The sequence below is a fragment of the Gobius niger genome, assembly GCF_951799975.1.
Source record: "Gobius niger genome assembly, chromosome: 16".
Taxonomy (NCBI): Eukaryota; Metazoa; Chordata; class Actinopteri; order Gobiiformes; family Gobiidae; genus Gobius; species Gobius niger.
In genome coordinates this window covers 3,991,013-4,008,947 of record NC_136867.1, presented here as the reverse complement: position 1 = coordinate 4,008,947, position 17,935 = coordinate 3,991,013, and the positions used below count along the sequence as shown (strand labels likewise).

The window sequence follows — 17,935 nt, the reverse complement described above, 5'->3', positions numbered from 1 at the left end:
CTAGTTAATGGAACAAGCGAGTGTTTTGGCCGACGAGATGGATGGCCGTTCCCCGGGTGAAAAATGACTTCTTCTCCGCGTCCCGCAAGAGCCAGACGCACTTGGTTCGATTCGCTGGAGACCTGGCTATCGGGCTAGGGACCGTTAAACAATGATTTTATGATGATGTATCCAGATTCACAAGTAGGATTTGTTGATTTCTTACTATTAGTGAGAAATCAACGAATTCTACTTGAATAGTAGAACAGGCAACTCACTACTCAGAACACAGATAAAAACTCAAGCACTATCTAACCTACTGGAGGTTCAAATACAGTATGTGGCCAAAACCCATGTGTCGACTCGTTACCCAAAAAGCCCCTAAATAGACACCGATACACAATGTTTTTTTTTCCAGCCTGTCCCGGCTGTTGGAAAACCTTACCCAGATTCATTTGATTTGGCCCATAGATAGACTTGCTAATGCCCAGGTGGCTGCGCCTCGGTCTCTCTCATCCCTTGTTTGTCTTTATCAGTCCACTGTGCTCTCCTCTTCTACACTTACCCTCTCTTCTCCTGTTCCCATCAGTTACTCAGTGTCCCTACCAGTTGAAGTATTAGAAGTTGTAATGTTTCTGACATTGGCTGCATTGTTTCATAGAAGTATTGGACTTGTAATAGAAGCAACCATCATGGCAGATGTTGCAATATAAGTAATCTCTGACTTAGGCTTCATGTTTACGTTGAAGTTTGGAGGTAGTAGTACTAGCACAAGCTACTGCTGTCAGAGTTGTTGTAATAGAACTAAATGATTCCACCGTCTCCTGTTCCTAACAACCATTACTCAGTGCTTCAATGTACAAGTTGAGGTAGTTGTAGTAGCGGTAATAATAGTAGCAGTAGCAGTAATAATCGGGATACTTTGTTAGCAATCCAAATCTAGCCTTGCTAATGCCCAGGTGGCTGCGCCTCGGTCTCTCTCATCCCTTGTCTGTCTTTATCAGTTCCACTGTACTCTCCGATTCTACATTTACCCCCCCTCTTCTCCTGTTCCCAGATTAGTCGGGCTCTTGTTCGCACTAGTATTGGGTCCCTGATAGGATCTGGGGAGCGCCTCGGCTTGCTCCGGTGCCCATGCGTTGCCTGTCCTGCCTGCCACCCCCATTGTCCCGAGTTCACTCACCGGGGGACACGGACAGGTCCCAGTGGGGAGTGAACCATCGGGCTGGCTTCTGCTTTTTGCAGAATCAGATGCGTCAAGTACACACATAGCAATAGAAAATTATAGTATTATTAAGCATTATTAGTAGGCTCGGTGGTTGTAATAGTTGTAGTAAGTAGTGGGGGTGGTAGTAGAAGTTGTAGTAGTAATTCATTTTTATAAAAGAGATAGCCTATACGTTTTCAGGCTATGTACAGAATTACATTAGCCTTGACTTGATTAAATATAAATATAAATAAACAGCTAGCAAAGACCGCTATAAGCACAAATAGTACCAATAATTTGACTTGAGTTAGTAGTAGTAGTAGTAATAGTAGTAGTAGTAGTAGTAATAGTAGTAGTATTAGTAGTAGTAGTAGTAGTAGTAGTAATAGTAGTAGTAGTAGTAGTAGTAGTAGTAGTAGTAGTAGTAGTAGAATTGTCATCAGGAGGAAGTTTATATGCCCAGAAATGCGTTAGCCTTAGCCAAACTGCTGCCTTGATTAATAAACAGTTAGCAAAGACCGCTATAAGCACAAATAGTACCAATAACTTGACTTGAGTTAGTAGTAGTAGTAGTAGTAGTAGTCGTAGTAGTAGTAGTAGTAGTAGTAGTAGTAGTAGTAGTAGTAGTAGTAGTAGTAGTAGTAGTAGAATTGTTATCAGGCGGAAGCTCATATGCCCAGTAATGCGTTAGCCTTAGCCAAAATGTTGCCTTGATTAATAAACAACTAGCATAGACCGGTACTAGCAAAAAAAAAGACAAAATAGAAACAACCTTTTAGGGTATACTCAGAATCTCAACCCAAATCCAGAGATTCTGATTTGTCGCTCATTTCGATGTAAAAGAACAAAAAACCTAGAAAACTGCGAGGAAATGTGAAATCACGGGCCGTCTAATGATCAAAACATTACCAAAACTTGCGGCAATTAGCAGTTCAAAGGCGTCATCAGCGGAGAATTACACTCAGCTCATTTGTCACACTTGACTCACAGGCAGTGTGACAGTTTGGGCACAAATCCGGGCTAACCGTAAGTAGCGGGTTAGCGCGCCCAATCCTCTTAGCTTTGTTTTCCCTAGACGGATATACAAACAGCAGACACCTAGCCGTTAGCTCACTTGACATTAGCCCACACGCCAACCTGCTAGCCCTCATCCTCTTATAGGCGTCCTGTTTGCACTCCCAATCCCCCGTGCCCCCAGCTGCCCCGGCAAATGTCAGGACACTTGGACACGGGTCAGGCTTAAGGAAAGTTGAGAATCTGATTTAGTATTTTGACCCATCCTCATAATGTTGTTGGGACAAGCTGTAGCTATAAATGGGACGCTTACTTTTATACGCTAACAAGTACACATTTTAGTCTGTACATTAGTAACCAGGCTATGATATCATGTCTCTGTGGTTGATTGGTTGATATCAGAATGTGGCTAATGCTAGCAGGCTAAAGGATTCTGAAAAGATTCCCAGAGCAGCCTGCTTGCTAACTGTGCTTATGCAGTACAAAGATCGAAAGCACCTACCTGGTTTTGGCTAACTATAGATGGCTAACTATAAATCAATCATGCCACTAACAATAAATATGGAGATTAATGCTGCTAATCAACTTTTCTCTCTTTTATTTTGCACATGTACGCTACCATTGCCACCCTCTTTCCTTAATCCCAGAGCTCTGGATACACCCTTGCGTTCGTGGCTTGCCGCCGGGATATGCAAAAGGATCAAGCTTTGCCTGCGATCAATATTCCCCGAGATCACATCTGGAAGCGTGGCCTGCTTTACCTAGATTTAGATTGATGTATTCATTTCATTCAGACTCTTTTCTTTCCTTGTCTTTTCCCCCTTTCCGTCCATCCGGCTTTGCTTTATCAGCGCTTTGGAGCGGGCTATCGGGCAGGCTCATCTGGGCCGCCTCACACACTCTTAGGGCCATGTGGGTCGGGATGAAATGCTATTGCTCACGCTGCTGCCACTACTAGCAGTGTTACCATCACGACTATTATTGCCACTTCTTCCATCATTACTATTACTACTACTGTTCTACTACTACTCGGCTACTGCTACTTGAAAAGGCAAGGTTACGCGTAGAGGACAATTTGTACATGAAGTTAGTCAAAGTGTTATACGACAGATATGTTGTGTTTTGCTATTGCTTTCACTAACCTACAACTACTACTACACCATTTTACAGGAAGTCATGCTTTTAAAGGTGCATTATGCAACTTTTTAGGTGGAAAAAAAAAAAGTTGATGTTTGTGCGTATTTGACCTTGCAGTGACCCAGCGGCTATATGACCGGTCAGCGTGGCGCTTTCCATCACAGTGGTCTCTACAACGCTCTAGGGTCAAATGTTGGGAAGGTTTTCACCGCTGGCGGACCCTCTCACCAGAAAACCTACAAAACAATTGATCCTGGAGCACTGTGAAAGCAAAGTAAAGGCGCCATGTTGACCACACAGCCGCTGGGTAACTGCGAGGTCAAATACGCACAAATATCAACTTTTTTTTTCCACATGAAAAGTTGCATAATGCACCTTTAATATTTATGCAGATACAATCTTTACAACCACTATTAGGCCTCCTGCTACTTACTCTGTATAGTAAGTCATGTTGCCAAAAAACTATGCAAGTTTGGAATATTTTACTACTACTACAACTTGGCTGCCTACTACTACTACTACTACTACTAGTACTACTTCAAATGGTCATCATCATCATCGAGGTCAATAACATTCATTCAGTTGCTTATGTGGCACACTCAGTAAGCGTTTTCCCCGACCAAGAGGCTTCCAGTTCCATTCCCTCCCAATGCACCATTCACAATGCCTTAGAAGTGTTTCGTTTTCATGTCAGATGCCCTTCCCACTGCCAACTTCCAAGCATACTGAATCCTCTTTTGCCGAAGCGTCTACTGGGAAATAAACGGTCCACTCGGAACTAAGGATGACAACTCTTTTTTTCCCCCAATATATCTTTAATAAACTATTCACAGGCGAGTGAACCTGGGAGTTTGTGGTAAATGCTGGGGGTGCAGGGAAGAGTCCGCGGAGGGCGTAGGCGCTTGTAGCTTGGAAAAAAAGCCGGCAACAAATTGACCCGCTCAGCCGCGGCCTTTTGAAGTGAACTGCTCGCTCTCTAAGTCCTCTCTCTACAGCGTATCAATGGTCTGAGGGGAGAGGTGAGAACAAGAGGCAGGGCTTTCCAGTTGTAAGGACCCCACTGCGCTGGAATCTCACGGCTGGGCCCCCGGACGCAGAGCAAAAAGCAGGAAAAGGGCGAGAGGAAATATCAATAGAAGGGGGGGGTGAAAAAAAAAATGGCTGATCTGGGGAATCAGTTGCGGGTGATATGTCCCAGGACAGGATGAGTAGTTGAACCATCCATCTATGCATTTATTATTAAGAGATAAGCTAGATCTTGCATAGAAAGCTGCCAAACTGTCTTTATTACATTGTTTTTTTCCCATTCATTTTTCCCATAGACAATTAAGGATTGTGGCGTGTTCATTAAGATGCATTGTCCCAACCAACTGCGTCTGTAATCACCATATAGCCGTTTTTGCATTTTTCTATAGGAAAAGTGAATGTGAATTTTACTTAAGGAACCAGATTGGGTTTCAAGGTGAGCGGGACTGTTGAGGCAGGAATCTTACCGTCAAGTTTGCTCATTTTTTATTTATTAGTTCAAGTAAACATTCCTTTTTGGCAGAGCAGTGGTATGGAGCGGGGGCTAAGCTAGTCCCATCACCACCACCACCACCACCGCTACCACTACTACTTTTGCTACTGCCCCTGAGCGGCTTGTGGGAATTTCAAAATGGAAACCCAATCGTCTTATGTATTATATTACGAGTAAGATAACCCCACGTGTGTAGAAAAGGCGACGGAGGCCAGAATCAGCCGCTGTTATCTTAATAAGCCGGCTTTGCACTGGGGGTGTGTTTACTCCCCTGGATGGTGCGCACATGAAGTCATTGTGTTATGGCTACAGTTGCCCGGGGTAGTGCTGCCGGGGAAAAGGGAAATGGTATTGTGACCGAGGTAAGTCCCAATAGAGGATACGTGAGTCCAGTAGGCTTTTGTTTTGGTATACATGTACAACTTGGTATATGACAATTTCATATACACTGCCAATATTATAGCGTCTTTGGAGTACATTAACAGGTATTTGATCTCACACAACTGTATTTCTCAAGATCATCTGTGGGGCCAGAGGATATACAGGATGCTTGAAGGCCAGATTTTGCCAGATTTTTTCTGTTTTAACGCAACACTGGGGGAAATTCTATGTTACATGTGCGGTCTCGCAACTAAACTGCTGTAAAAACTTGAAACAATATTGCACGTGCTCCTCAGCTACAAAGCATTTTCAAAATAAAGCATTTGGAAAAGGATTTCATATATTCAAAGCAACTTCTCCATGGAGACGAGATTGGTGACGTCCCGTTCCCAGCGCAGCTTTAACAATTTAAAAATCCATATCAACACTAAGCAACCCTGGACTAAACATAGCATTTCCAAATCTCCTTTGCTAGCTTTAGCTAACAGCAAGCAAACGCCATTGTACTTGAAGTTCATTTAGCGTAGACTATATACTCCTCTAGGGCTACCCCCGCTGTTCGGAGGAAGCGTGTTTATAAATCTCTCTACTCCGGCCTGTTTCCCCTCCATCGCGGTCGAAGCGTGTGCAGTCAGGGGCCAGTGGAACTCACTTTGGGGCCCCCGGTGTGCACATTCTTCCATGCGCGCTCAAAGACCTGCGCGTTGCATCATATTCGCTCCATTGTTTTGTTTTTCTTTTCTCGCTTTGTTGCTGCATTACTGGAGGGAGGATATTGTATGTTGTGGGATGATCTTTGTTCTCGCCTTGGCAAACAATGTAGAGGCTTTTTAGCGCCGCTAAACCCGCGTGGCCCGGCATGCAACGTGGTGCAATAAGTTAAGCAGGACACAATGCATTTTCGATGGAGGAATTACGAACAAAGTCTAGCGATCTATGAATCAGTGTCAGTTGCCCAAGTTTATCCATCCATAACTCTCAACATCTAAACCATTCAGGGTGCACCGCATATACTGCCTGTCTGTGTTTGTGGAATGGGGTCAGCGATGAAGGTGGAGAAATTGCAGGTCAAACTGGAAACATGCAGGTATGGAGAAGCGTTTTGAGATTGACTTAGAGGCCTGATTCCGATGCCAGGTTTTTCCCATGCGAGCACACTCTTCCATTGAGTATGTAAGGTTAATACGCAGCGCTGTATGTCAGGGGGATCCCATATGAGGTTAGCTTAGCTTTGAAGTCGGCTGGTGGATTAGGGGGCAAAGTGTAAAGGTGTGCTGTCAGACCATAAAATGAATGACGTTTTATTATATTTGAAAATGAAAGTAATAAGGGCAAGGAGGAAGACGATCAGGCCAGAACCCCGAAATCATCCGAAAAGTGGAATTAAACGGTTTTATTTTTGTGTTACGTACTGGGCTAGAGTTTACGCTGGACTACATTTCTAACAATAATGCCCTCAAGACATTACAAAGACGGGGAGAATTGGAACCATTCTAATGCACATATAGACGCTAACAAATCTCTCTTTTCTTAAATTCTTTGGTTGAGGGCCTGCCGATTAGTTAACCCTCTAGCCCAAATCAGGGCTAATAATGAGCGAAATTGGGAAAATCAGAACTAGCTTCTAGCGATATGGATAGTGCAACGCCGAAAATCAAAAGAGAACTGCAACGCTACGGACTTCGGAAATGGTTGCACCCGCTCGCTTTGATTTGCCAAATGTGTATCTGCCGCTGCGTGGTGTCCAGATGCTCCATTTCAGCCGCTTGTGTCTCCGTTTCTAGGGTCACTGAGCTTCCACCTTCATAAACAAACCAGACAATGGCTAACCACCACTTGCACTCCGGCCACTACCTCTCATTATCAGCGACTTTCCAAACTAACCCCCCGCCCCCCGTCTCCCTTGTTGCGCGGCCGCTAATGTGTTTGGTCAACACGCACACAAAGCCGCGGTTGTTGCCTCCTTGATGACTCTGTCCACCTTCCTCGACTCCTTTTCTGTCGGGTAGTCACGCCCGAGAAACCCGGGTTGAAGGCAGGTCTACCACGGGGTTGCTACGGGTGACTGCTCTGCGCTGACTTTCTGGGGTAGCGCTCCGAGGCGAACGAGCACATGACGGATTAGTTTTCGGATAGGCCCTTCTTCGTGACCCCGCGGAGTCCCCTGTACCTCTCGGCCCTTAGCTCGCCACTCACCCCTCCTCGCTCTTTGCTCCCTAAGTCCTGAGACCCGAGCCCCTGCCGCCGCCTTTCCTCGAACAATCAAACTCTCTCGACAGTCTGAGGAAGTGAAAGGCAAACAGATTTACGTCGTCGGTTGCCATTATTAGTTTTGAGAAGGATTGGTGGGGATTTTGTGAACGAGATGAGCTAAAGGCTGTTCCTTGGATTTCCTTTGACAAAACTTTGGTTTGTTTTTTTTGTAGCTTTGGGCTAATTTCCATTCGTCGTCCCCCATGCGCACTCTCAAACACATTCGCATTCATCCTGGCCTATTGTACATGTTTTTAGGAAGGAGGAAACCTATGCCGACATGGGGAGAACATGCAAACGATACGAGGAGCACAACGAGCACAACGTCCGCGCAGTAACTCCTAAAGGTTATTGACGGAAGTGAGCGGGGGAAAGTCTTTAGGAGTTACTGTGCGGACGTTGTGCTCCTCGTATCATTACGCCTCACAATATAGTACCCCTTTTTATCTGCTTATAAAATCAACATGTTACATTTCTGTGTAAATATACTTCGTATGAAAAGACTTCACGTAACTTTATTTAAATAGGGAACACGTGGAAGAGCTTGGTAGCTTCTATCGTGAGCTTTTTTGGAGCTATATGACATGTGGGAGAGGCTGCGTATGTGCTCCGTTTGCGTGACAGAGCGCACGGACAAAGACCAGACGGGGATATATTAACTTGTTTAAGGTTAGGTAAGAACATATCTCAGTATGTAAAAACGGTGGCCTATTCCTTTAAAGGTCTGTTTGGAAAGAACGGAACAATTTAAGAATCTAGAGCGGCAACGTGGCATCGCAGTTAGTGCTCTTGCCTAAGACGGTCCTCGGTTCGCCCTGTATGTTGTTCCCATGTACACATAGGTTTCCTCTGGATCTCCTTCCCTCCATGGGGCCTGTAGTCTATCAGTCATCCAAGTTTCCAAAAGTGTCAACTAGACAGGATAGCCTTAGAATGTTTCACCTCTTTGCGATGGCTTTTTCTGCCGTCAGTGTAACTGTTGGGGGCCATATTTTAATCAAGAAACACAAAACTGACCCTTGCTCCTAGGAAAGAAAACAACACAAGAATCTCTTGACAAAAATCTGAATGGATTTGGATGGCAAACTAGGAAAGTTTCCATTTAACGAACTCTAAAACATGACACGATTTTAACACAGTACGAAATATGTGCTAGCAACATGGAATCCACCGCTCGCAGCTCTCTCATCCCGGTCACAAAGCAGCACAAAGGCTAGTGTTTCAAAGTATTTGCAGATGTCTCCCAGTTAAACGCCGCTTCTGCTCGGGTAACAAAGCGGGATTAGAAGGACTAGGGCAGCTTAAGTAAAAGTGGCGAAGCTCCTGGCCGCAACTGTTTAGTCTGGCCCTGCTGTTTACCCTCTCCTTTTGGGCAACTTGTTTAGCGGACGGCGCACAAACATCCGTTGCCATGGGGTTTAGTCGAGCTGCCCGGCTTCTGCGTTCCGTTTATTAAACTTGTGTGCACCTACGATGTTCGGAGAGTGACCCGCGCCGGCTCTTTTATGTGCGTCTATAAAGGGGCGGCCCATGAGAGCAGGTCCCATAGGAGGGCTCGACCTGGAGATGACACCCCCCCCCCACCACCACCACCACCACCACTCTCCCTCCTCGCCCCCCGTCGCCATGGAGACTAATGCTATGTCGGGATAGGTTCGGTGCGTGGGAGAAGAGAGGGTCGGGTGGGAGGGTTTAGACACTGTCACTATCTAATTGATGAACCCGTGTGCTCATGTAGGTACTCCCGTTTTGATTTAACGTAGACAACTGGACATGTCAACCATAACTGAGGCTTATAAAAACTCTTTAGAAGGTATTTCAAGTAGGCTATTAGAAATCGATGCCTTCAATAACTATAGTTTTACTTCAATTTTCCTTTTTCTAGCACCAAAACAGCTTATATTTGACTTCTGTGCTGCTTCTGCTCAAACTATAACTTCTATAACATTCTACTATTGGCCCGTGATATCTTCAAGCTTGTAGACCTTGGGCCACGTGAGCCTGCCACCTCAAATGCCCCGTCAGTAATTGGCACATACGGGGCAGATCAGCTGGCAGGAGAGGGTCAGTCTGTCTACTACTCCTCACGTCAACCACCACCCCCCCACACACACACACACACACACACACACACCAGCCACGCCGCCGCCGCCCCGTGACTCCTGGACATTATCCAGACACATTAGGCCGAGGGAAATCCCAGACCGTGTCCATAAGCTCCTCAATACACGGCCAAGATTATGCTATCAGGAAGGCAAACGTTATGTCGAAAAGCAGCATTGCGCTTTGAGGGGAGCAGCAACTTGATTTGAGAAAGATTTTCAAAGGAAATAGTTTGTAAATTAGATGTAGTGGTATGAATATTGTTGACGAGTGTGTGCAAATATTAAAATATATCAAATCACTGCTTTTAGACTGTCCATTAGAGCTTCCTTTCCATAACCAATGGCCACTCTCCTCCTAGTCTCCTACTGGCTGGCTCCTTAACACCCCCCACGCCTCCTTAGCTTCGCCTCTATTTATTTTCATTGGGTTTACGCCGGGCCAGAGACAAGACCCCGGCCCGCAGTGGTATCTTTGTATCGGAGTGCTTCCTGTTTTCATTGCGCGGGCGACCCTTGTCTTTACAGGGGTGAGGCCGGGCTAGCAGGGGGGCCCTGGGGGGAAGGAAGGCCATGGGTAGCTCGGGGCACCCAGAGGCTAATTGTGAATTTGAGAGTTTGCTTCTTTTTTCTTTGCACCACAAACACAAGGGGCAGCACCTTGTTGGGAAAGCAGACTTGGTGCTTTCAATGAAATTGGTGTACTGTACATGGGGGCTTTTGAACTGTAAAATAGCAACCATGGAAAAGTTGGTCGAAGGCGAGTGGCCAGTAGTGTACAGGGAGCTCCGAGGCATCAAGGGTGTCAAGTTATTACGGCGATATCCCCCCTTTTGGCCCGCCTGTTTTGAGGGGAGTGCTGTTAAGCTGCTAAGCCAGGTGTATTGGTCCCATGGGCGGCCTGAAGGGAAGTGATATATCCCCTGGTCATTGGCGAAGTCCTTGAACTGGGAGCGCGTTCACAAAAACGTGTAAAAAAGGGTAGTAGTTAAGTTTTAAGGACAATTAAGCTGCGTTTTGTGGCGGAAAGGTTGAGCGCTATGGGAAATTTACCGCTATTAAACAATATTTGAGGTCATCGATGTTCATAAAATGCGTGATTAAACACAATTTTGGAGTTTTGTCAGTTTGTCTTGTATTCTATGGTAGTTTTCGAACCAACAAGTGTGTCATCCCCTATAAGATTCTATCTGCGTGAGATATTTAAATCTAAAGTTTTGACCATTCATATGACAAAATGTAAATGCGTAATGTGTAAACAATGAAATGGAGCAAACTCTACGAAAAACGTTTACTGTACACAAGGCCTCTCAGAACAGCAATGTGTGTTTAGCATACTTTTGACAAAAAATGTTGGATATAACCATATCATTTTAGGGGGACGGAGCACTTATGCTGAATTTGACCCATAGATACAGACGGCATCTCGTCACAGAAAGGGACGTGGCTTCGCCGAGGGGGAAAATAGAATAGAATCCACTCTTTTTAGACATTTTCTGGTGGAATATGAACTTATTTATCACACACAAATAAAGTCAAGTGTAAATCGGGCCCATATGCATATTTTCTCACAGCAGATTGTTCAGTGGAAGTGAAAAAACGGCAGTTGTAGCAAGCGCTAGCTAACCGTTAGCGTTAGCCCGATGCTAACATGTAGCATCAAGTTAGCATTCTCCGTTATCTATGTATTTATGGGCCGTTGAACCACTTTGCTCCTCCCCATGTCTTTGCATCTTTATTTAGTAGAAAACTAAATTCATATTTCAGCGTTTGTCACAGTCGTTTTTGAACAATTAGAGAAGATTTACATTTTTTCAAAATTGTTTTCCCTCTTAACTGTGTTCAAAAATGACCATATATGGGCGATTCCAGAGATGGCGTCTGTATCTATTGTTGCCAGCAGCATCCCAAGATATTAACTTTTCTGAAGACGTTGAAACAAAATAATCTACAACCTTAACAGTGTGTTCTACAATGTTGCGTCCAACTCAACATGAACCGCAATAGCCACTTGATAATCCATGCCAAAGCACCATAAAAAATATCTACTGCATTTGACCCATTTGAAACAGCAGTAATGATAATACCCATGTCATAGTTAATGAAGACATTCATTCTACCAACATCCTTATAACACTACTTACTACAACATCCAAACTTCAAATACAATTCTGTCCTGGCCGCATTTGACCCATTGAACTTCTGTTCCCAGAGAAACCAAAGTTCTCTGGCCATGTAACTCGGTGTACCATTGCCGTTTTCTCCTCGGATTCAGCGTCGGGGTTAAGGTTAGGGGTCACTCTTAGGATTAGGGTTGGGGTTTGGGATGTGGGGGAACAGTTCAGCGGCTGAGTTCAGGTTAAGGGGCGGATATATTTCCCAGTGCCGTTGTTAAACATAGGTGGGAGGACAATCCTGGGTACCCGGGGAACGTAGGGACGCACCGCCAACTAAGCAACAGTTTCAAAACCTTTTTTGCAGACACACAAGCCCAATTAACTCGCGAATGCATGGGAAAAAGAGTCGCAAGATCCAGCTACACCCTCTGAACAAACGTCATGTGTTTTGCTCTTACTTCCAGCCGGTCCGATGCTATGGTTTGCCGCTTCATTGCAACAGGCCACAAAGTTTACGTCATCCTACGGTGGCTCCTACACAGCCTATGTGAAACCGTCCATCTCGTGATTTCTCCCAAGAGTGTGTGAGGTCAGCGCAGAGAGAGAGAGAGAGAGGGGGAGAGCGGGAGGGGTGAGAGAGGGCAATTTTGTTACACTGAACCCAAAAGCCAACATTTGTTTCTATCGGCCTGTGTTGTTTTTTGTGCGCGAACGGGGGGGGCCGTGTCCCTTTTGGAGCCTTTCAGGCGTCGGGACAAAAGCCGGTGGTTGAGAACATATGTAGGGAGACCCCCAGCGGCTCACGGCGGACCCCTCCCCTCAACTCTCTCCTTTTACCCCATGAATGCCGCCATTGGCCTTTCAAAGTTCGCAAAGTCTTTCGAGAATTCAACCTTTTCTCGCACAAACGCATCCGGCAATAGCGCGTTACATTTGCTTAACAAATTGAAAGCGAAAAAAAAAGAAAGGAAAAAAAAAAAGAATAGTTAATGGGTGCGGGGGAGAGTTTATGGGTGGGGGGGAACAGCATGGGGATAGTTCAATTAGGAGAAATGAAGGTAGGTTAGGAGGGACGGATTATTTTTTGCACAAAAGGGCGCAAAGAAAGATCGGGAGAGGACATCTACGGGCTTGAAACGCGAGAAAGAAGAGATTGAAAGACCTTGATTCTATAAAATGCCAGGCGCTTTTCGTACCCATTCTGCCCGCAACCCTTTCAGTCGGATCTTAAAACAATTCTAAAGAAAATTGCGCGACAAAGCTCCGTATGTAACGGCGTGGTCTTTTCTCTAAAGACCTTGATTCGAAAAAAAGAACACACTCTCCTTCTGAATGGGATAGAAAAGGGGTTTGAGAATCTCTACCCCATTGCAAGAATTGGCTTTAGCTTCGAAGAGCTAGCAAAAATCAGCGTCATCTCGGTCTTCCGTGGGTTTTTACAAAGAGGAAGAGGAGCTTCGGTGAACAAGTTCCGAAGTACAACGACGTGAGACGACTTGAAGAAAAAGCCCATCGCCAGCTTTCCACAACCCAATTAACTCTACCTTTTCCTCAACCCCACTTTCACCGTTTTCATTTCCAGATCGCAACCAAAAGCCTGCTTGGATTTGGCGAGAAAACTGACCGGTGTTTGTTTCGTTGAACAGCTGCGGAGCCGTTTGGATAATGACGAGACGAGAGCGGTAATAACCGTGCGGAGCCGCGGTCGGGCCGGGCTGCGCTGTTGTTGGTTTGGTCGGGCTCAAGGCTGTTGAGAGAGAGGCGCGGGGGCTTTTCTGTTGAAGCCTGACTGCCCCTCAATAGATAAAAGTGATTAAAGTACTCGCGATTATCCCCCCTGACCAATATGTAATGGATTTAGAGCTTGTTCAATTAGGCCCTGTTTGCCGGTCACTCATTATGCACGCTTTTTGGTTTGGGTAATCTGCTGCTTTTTGGGGGGGGGCGAGGAGTGGGCATTGCGCGGGGAGAAGGGAGGGAAGGGGGGCAGTTGAATGTAAGGGACAGATGTTAATCAATGAGGCATATGGCTTTTTACTATGTTTACATGAAAGATTGAAGTGGACTTGATTGCCCCCAGAAGGAAAGGTTTGTCATTCGCATTTGACCCAGTCTTCAATCAGTTGGGGAGCAGTGGGCAGTTGCTTGGCATATCTTCTTCAGAGCTAAGTCGGAAGCCTGACGCCCAAAACAAACTATTGCACATGTTTTGGAATTATGGACAAACAGCAGAAAGGCAGAAGGTCTACCGGGTTGCCTCCAAAGGGATGCTTCAGGATTTTTGACATAGGGCCTCATTTCCTAGTTATCCAGAGTGTTGCTGATTTCTGGAGATTTTTTGTTGTTGTAATTCATGCAGTTGTTATGTTTGAAGAGTTACGTGGCGCGAGGCTAGTGCAAGGCTAGCGGATTTCTACGGTATCAGCTAGCCTGCATTAAAAACAGTGTGACCCGCTGCACAGAGCACCTGAGGCAAATCACTTATAACACCAGACTAACCATATAAACGTCTGTGTCGACAGAGTAATTTTTGGAATATAACTGACCTTGCGTCACATGAATGATCGCATTTTGAGGGACTATTTTCTAGCAGATCACTCCGCCGCTGCGTAGCTTATACAACCACAAAGCTGATGCTGCTCAAATATAAGTTATTTTAAATGCAAAATGGTTAAAATTATCGACACAGACATTTATATGGTTAGTCTGGCGTTATAAGTGATTTGCCTCAGGTGCTCTGTGGAGCGGGTCAGACTGTTTTTAATGCAGACGAGCTGATACCATAGAAAATGCGCTAGCCTTGCATTAGCCTAGCGCCACATAATTCTTCCAACATAAGAACTGCATGAATTACAAAAAAAAGAAATATCTCCAGAAATTAGCAACACTGGATAACTAGGAAATGAGGCCCTTTGTCAAAAATCCTGAAATATCCCTTTAAGAAAAATACGCAAGAAAAGTGCTGACTAGTCAAGCTAGTATGATGACGATGACTCATTAATGAATACATTTGGGATAATGTTTTGAAGTAAGATGCCCTTCCTCACTTAGCCCTATCTATTAATAGTCAAAGCTAGATGTCTTCAAAGTTAGATCTCTTAAGTCTATATATCCTTGCAATTTAAACGGTCACATTGCATACTGTCTTTTAGTATTAAAATAAAAAAAATCTGCTGACCCTTTTGTTTTAACCTCTACAAACATGTTCTGAAATGCTTTTGGTATCAAGTAATTAGTTCAGTCGTACACATTTCAATCTCATATTTTGATCCAATACAAGTCTCAAACACAATCATTTGCCCATCATTCACCCCCTATTCCCGACTCATCTCTGCATGTACCGACCGGCTATTTCAATCTTCCCTCCCCCCCCCCCCCTCTGTACATTGTCACCCGCGTCTCTGGGACAAGCAGCAGCTTATGTGTCCTCCTGAAACCTGACCTCCGCAGCACAAAATCAATACAGCACGATGTTGCGATCATGTCCCAACATTAGCCGGGGCGGGGGCCACACGCTTTCCCTTTCATTCTCCCACACAGGGCACCAAAACACAGTCATAATCTGCCCCGGTCCGAGTGAGAGGCTGCAAATGAAAGGTTTCGCAAAGGCGTGGGGTGTAAACAAGAGCAAACCGGTGCAATAAAGGGTGAAACAGGCTGTACTGTCTAGCTTAAATGACTAAAAATAGTCTTAGATCGATCCTTTGTGCAGGATAACCCCCAAAACAAACTCCAAATCGCATCTCCCAATTATTCCCGCACTGACCCCATTCATTCAGTGGCACCCGGGCCCGCACTAAATGATCATCTCGCACTGTAGCGGATGTCGGATCTTGTTTGCGCCGCGGCGTCTTACTCACAGTGCTGACCGGAGCAAACAAGTCGGCTGTGATTAGCTTGACCAGGCCACGGTGTCCGTCTGACAGGTGTCTGACAGGTGAGTCCCATATCTCCTGACAACTCTGTGACAGGTGTGTGCGAGTGGTTTTCTAAACCGACCCAACGCTGACAATTTTTGGCTTTCCGAATCCCCCGAAGGGCAAAAGTATTTACCACATACGTTGGCCTACAACAACAGTCTCATATTGTTGGGGCCAAGTGCTGCTCCCAATGGACCGCAATCAAGCCACGAAAACAAGAATCTTTCAACTCGTTCAGCTGCGCAACTGTATCAATGTCAATTGTTTAGACGCTTTTCAATTGAGACATTGTTTTCTATGCAATTTGCTATAAATGAAGTAAGTGGTTGATTATGCATAAGGCTAAAAGACTCGACAAAATCTGAAACTCGCAACCTTGTGGGTCCAAAAAGTTCCGAAAGTGTTCCAATGGGCCCAAGCTTCTTATAGATTAGTTCAAAACTAAGTTGTTTAAACAAAAAGTTGTCATTTTAGCTTATTATGTACTGAAAAACATCTTTATCAACAACATGAAGTTAAATACATGTATTCTCAAGACAACGAGTTTTCAAATGAAAAAAGACATTTCATTTCAGAATTTCAAAGAAGACTTTCCTTATTTTGGGGGGTTCAATCCTCAATAAGTCAGGCTTGGTATTAGATATTAAAGATGAGAATCACTGAGCCTAAACTACCACCAGAACATCCCAATCCATCGCATTTCCAGAAACTTCTTATGGCATGCAGCTCATACTAACAATCTTCCATAGACACTTGAGCTCGGGGGCCCGTTCAAACTCCACACATCGCCACGGCAGCGCACGGCGGAAGCCAAACAGCAGCCCTTACCGTGAGATGCTGGAATAACCACGCCCGCATGATGTTAGTTGCCACTTTGGGGAAAATGCCGCGCTTTTTCTGCCTCTTCTTTTCCTTGTCCGGGTCGTCGTCGTCTCCTGTGCCGGGCGACGCCACGCTGTTGTCTAAGCCATCTCCTGGACGGAAAGCAAAACCAGCGTTATATACAACACCCCCCGGCTTCCGCAACCGGCTTTTTTTTTTTTCATAGTGCAAAGGTAGGAAAAGTAGAGTGATCCAGGCAGAAACGCAAGGCTTATGATAGATGGATAAATGGACAAATACCACGGATGATGGAATGTGTTAGCCCGGAGGTGAGGCTAAGAGGCTGCGTGGCTAAAGGAAGGCTAGATATGAAGGCGGAGGGATTTGGATGGTCTTATGGTGGGCTTTGCGGGGAGTGGGGGCTTTAGGCCGAGGCCCCCGGCTTGTGGGACTTCTATAATAAGTTGATATTTTGGATACTGCTCTGTTTGTAATGTTAGCTAATGTTTTGCTCTTGTTACTCTCTTTTTTGCGCCAAGGGTTTGGGATTAACGCCATTTTGATTCTCTGTACGCGCTTTATGTGGTAAAAGTGACCTAAAAATCAAACTTAACAGAACTGCAAAATGCACTATCCCAACGGATGAGCTTAAAAAACAAACAAATCCGAGGTGGAAGTTACTTTTTGGTTTCAAAAGACACATCAGCATCCAGCATCAAATGACTTCACAGCACATGGCACTACATTTCCTGCATTAGCTACCCCTGTCCAAAGTCATTCCCTAAACTAAATAGGACTCGCATGACACAACAAAGTAACTCTAAGAACCAGGCTCGTGCCAAAACAGCAGATATGAGTTTCATAGTTCACGACACCCTACCCAAATACGGCACAACACAACACGGGCCAACTGCAATGGGGCAAAGTGGACATCACAAAGAAAGATTGTTTTGTAAATGGGTAAAAATGTGGGTTCAAGGGCCTTTTAATGAGTATGTTCGCAAAACCATTCCGTCTGTATGCGAGCGCCGTACAGCCCGGCGATGAGGCTCTCGTCGGAGGCTGCTTGCCGGAGAAGCCGGCGTTGTGAAGTCTCGATGCGAAAGCCGGGGGATTTAGATGGCCTTAGATGGATGCCTTTGCAGAGAGCGCGGGGGTTTTTCTGCTGAGGCCCTACAGTCTGCTTGTTCTATACCCCAGAGCACGGAAGAGGGGAATGAGGGTTAATGACTCTAATGTTATGCTTGGACGCTGTAACACTGGGGTTCTCTTTTGCGCTCGCACAGTCGGTGAGAGGAGAGGGAAAATTGGAACAAAGATGACAAAGCGGACAAGGAGCCTTCAAGTACAGTGCAGGCCGGGACTCGTGTCATTAATGCAATTAAATTTACATGCTTGACATAATGCGGAGGGTTTTTCTCCCCTTTTTTTCTTCTTTTTTTTTGGGGGCGATCTTTTGAGGAGAGCCACAGAGAGGAGTGCAG

At 45.3% G+C, this 17,935-nt stretch overlaps 1 protein-coding gene across 1 annotated transcript in view; it reads right to left on the bottom strand.

The window, feature by feature from the left end:
* The window catches only part of meis2a (Meis homeobox 2a), a 151,614-nt gene that overhangs the window by 71,716 nt on the left and 61,963 nt on the right, over positions 1 to 17,935 (bottom strand). Inside the window, 1 exon segment of the mRNA XM_079573242.1 lies at positions 16,458 to 16,603. Coding sequence (XP_079429368.1) covers positions 16,458 to 16,603 — 146 coding nt within the window.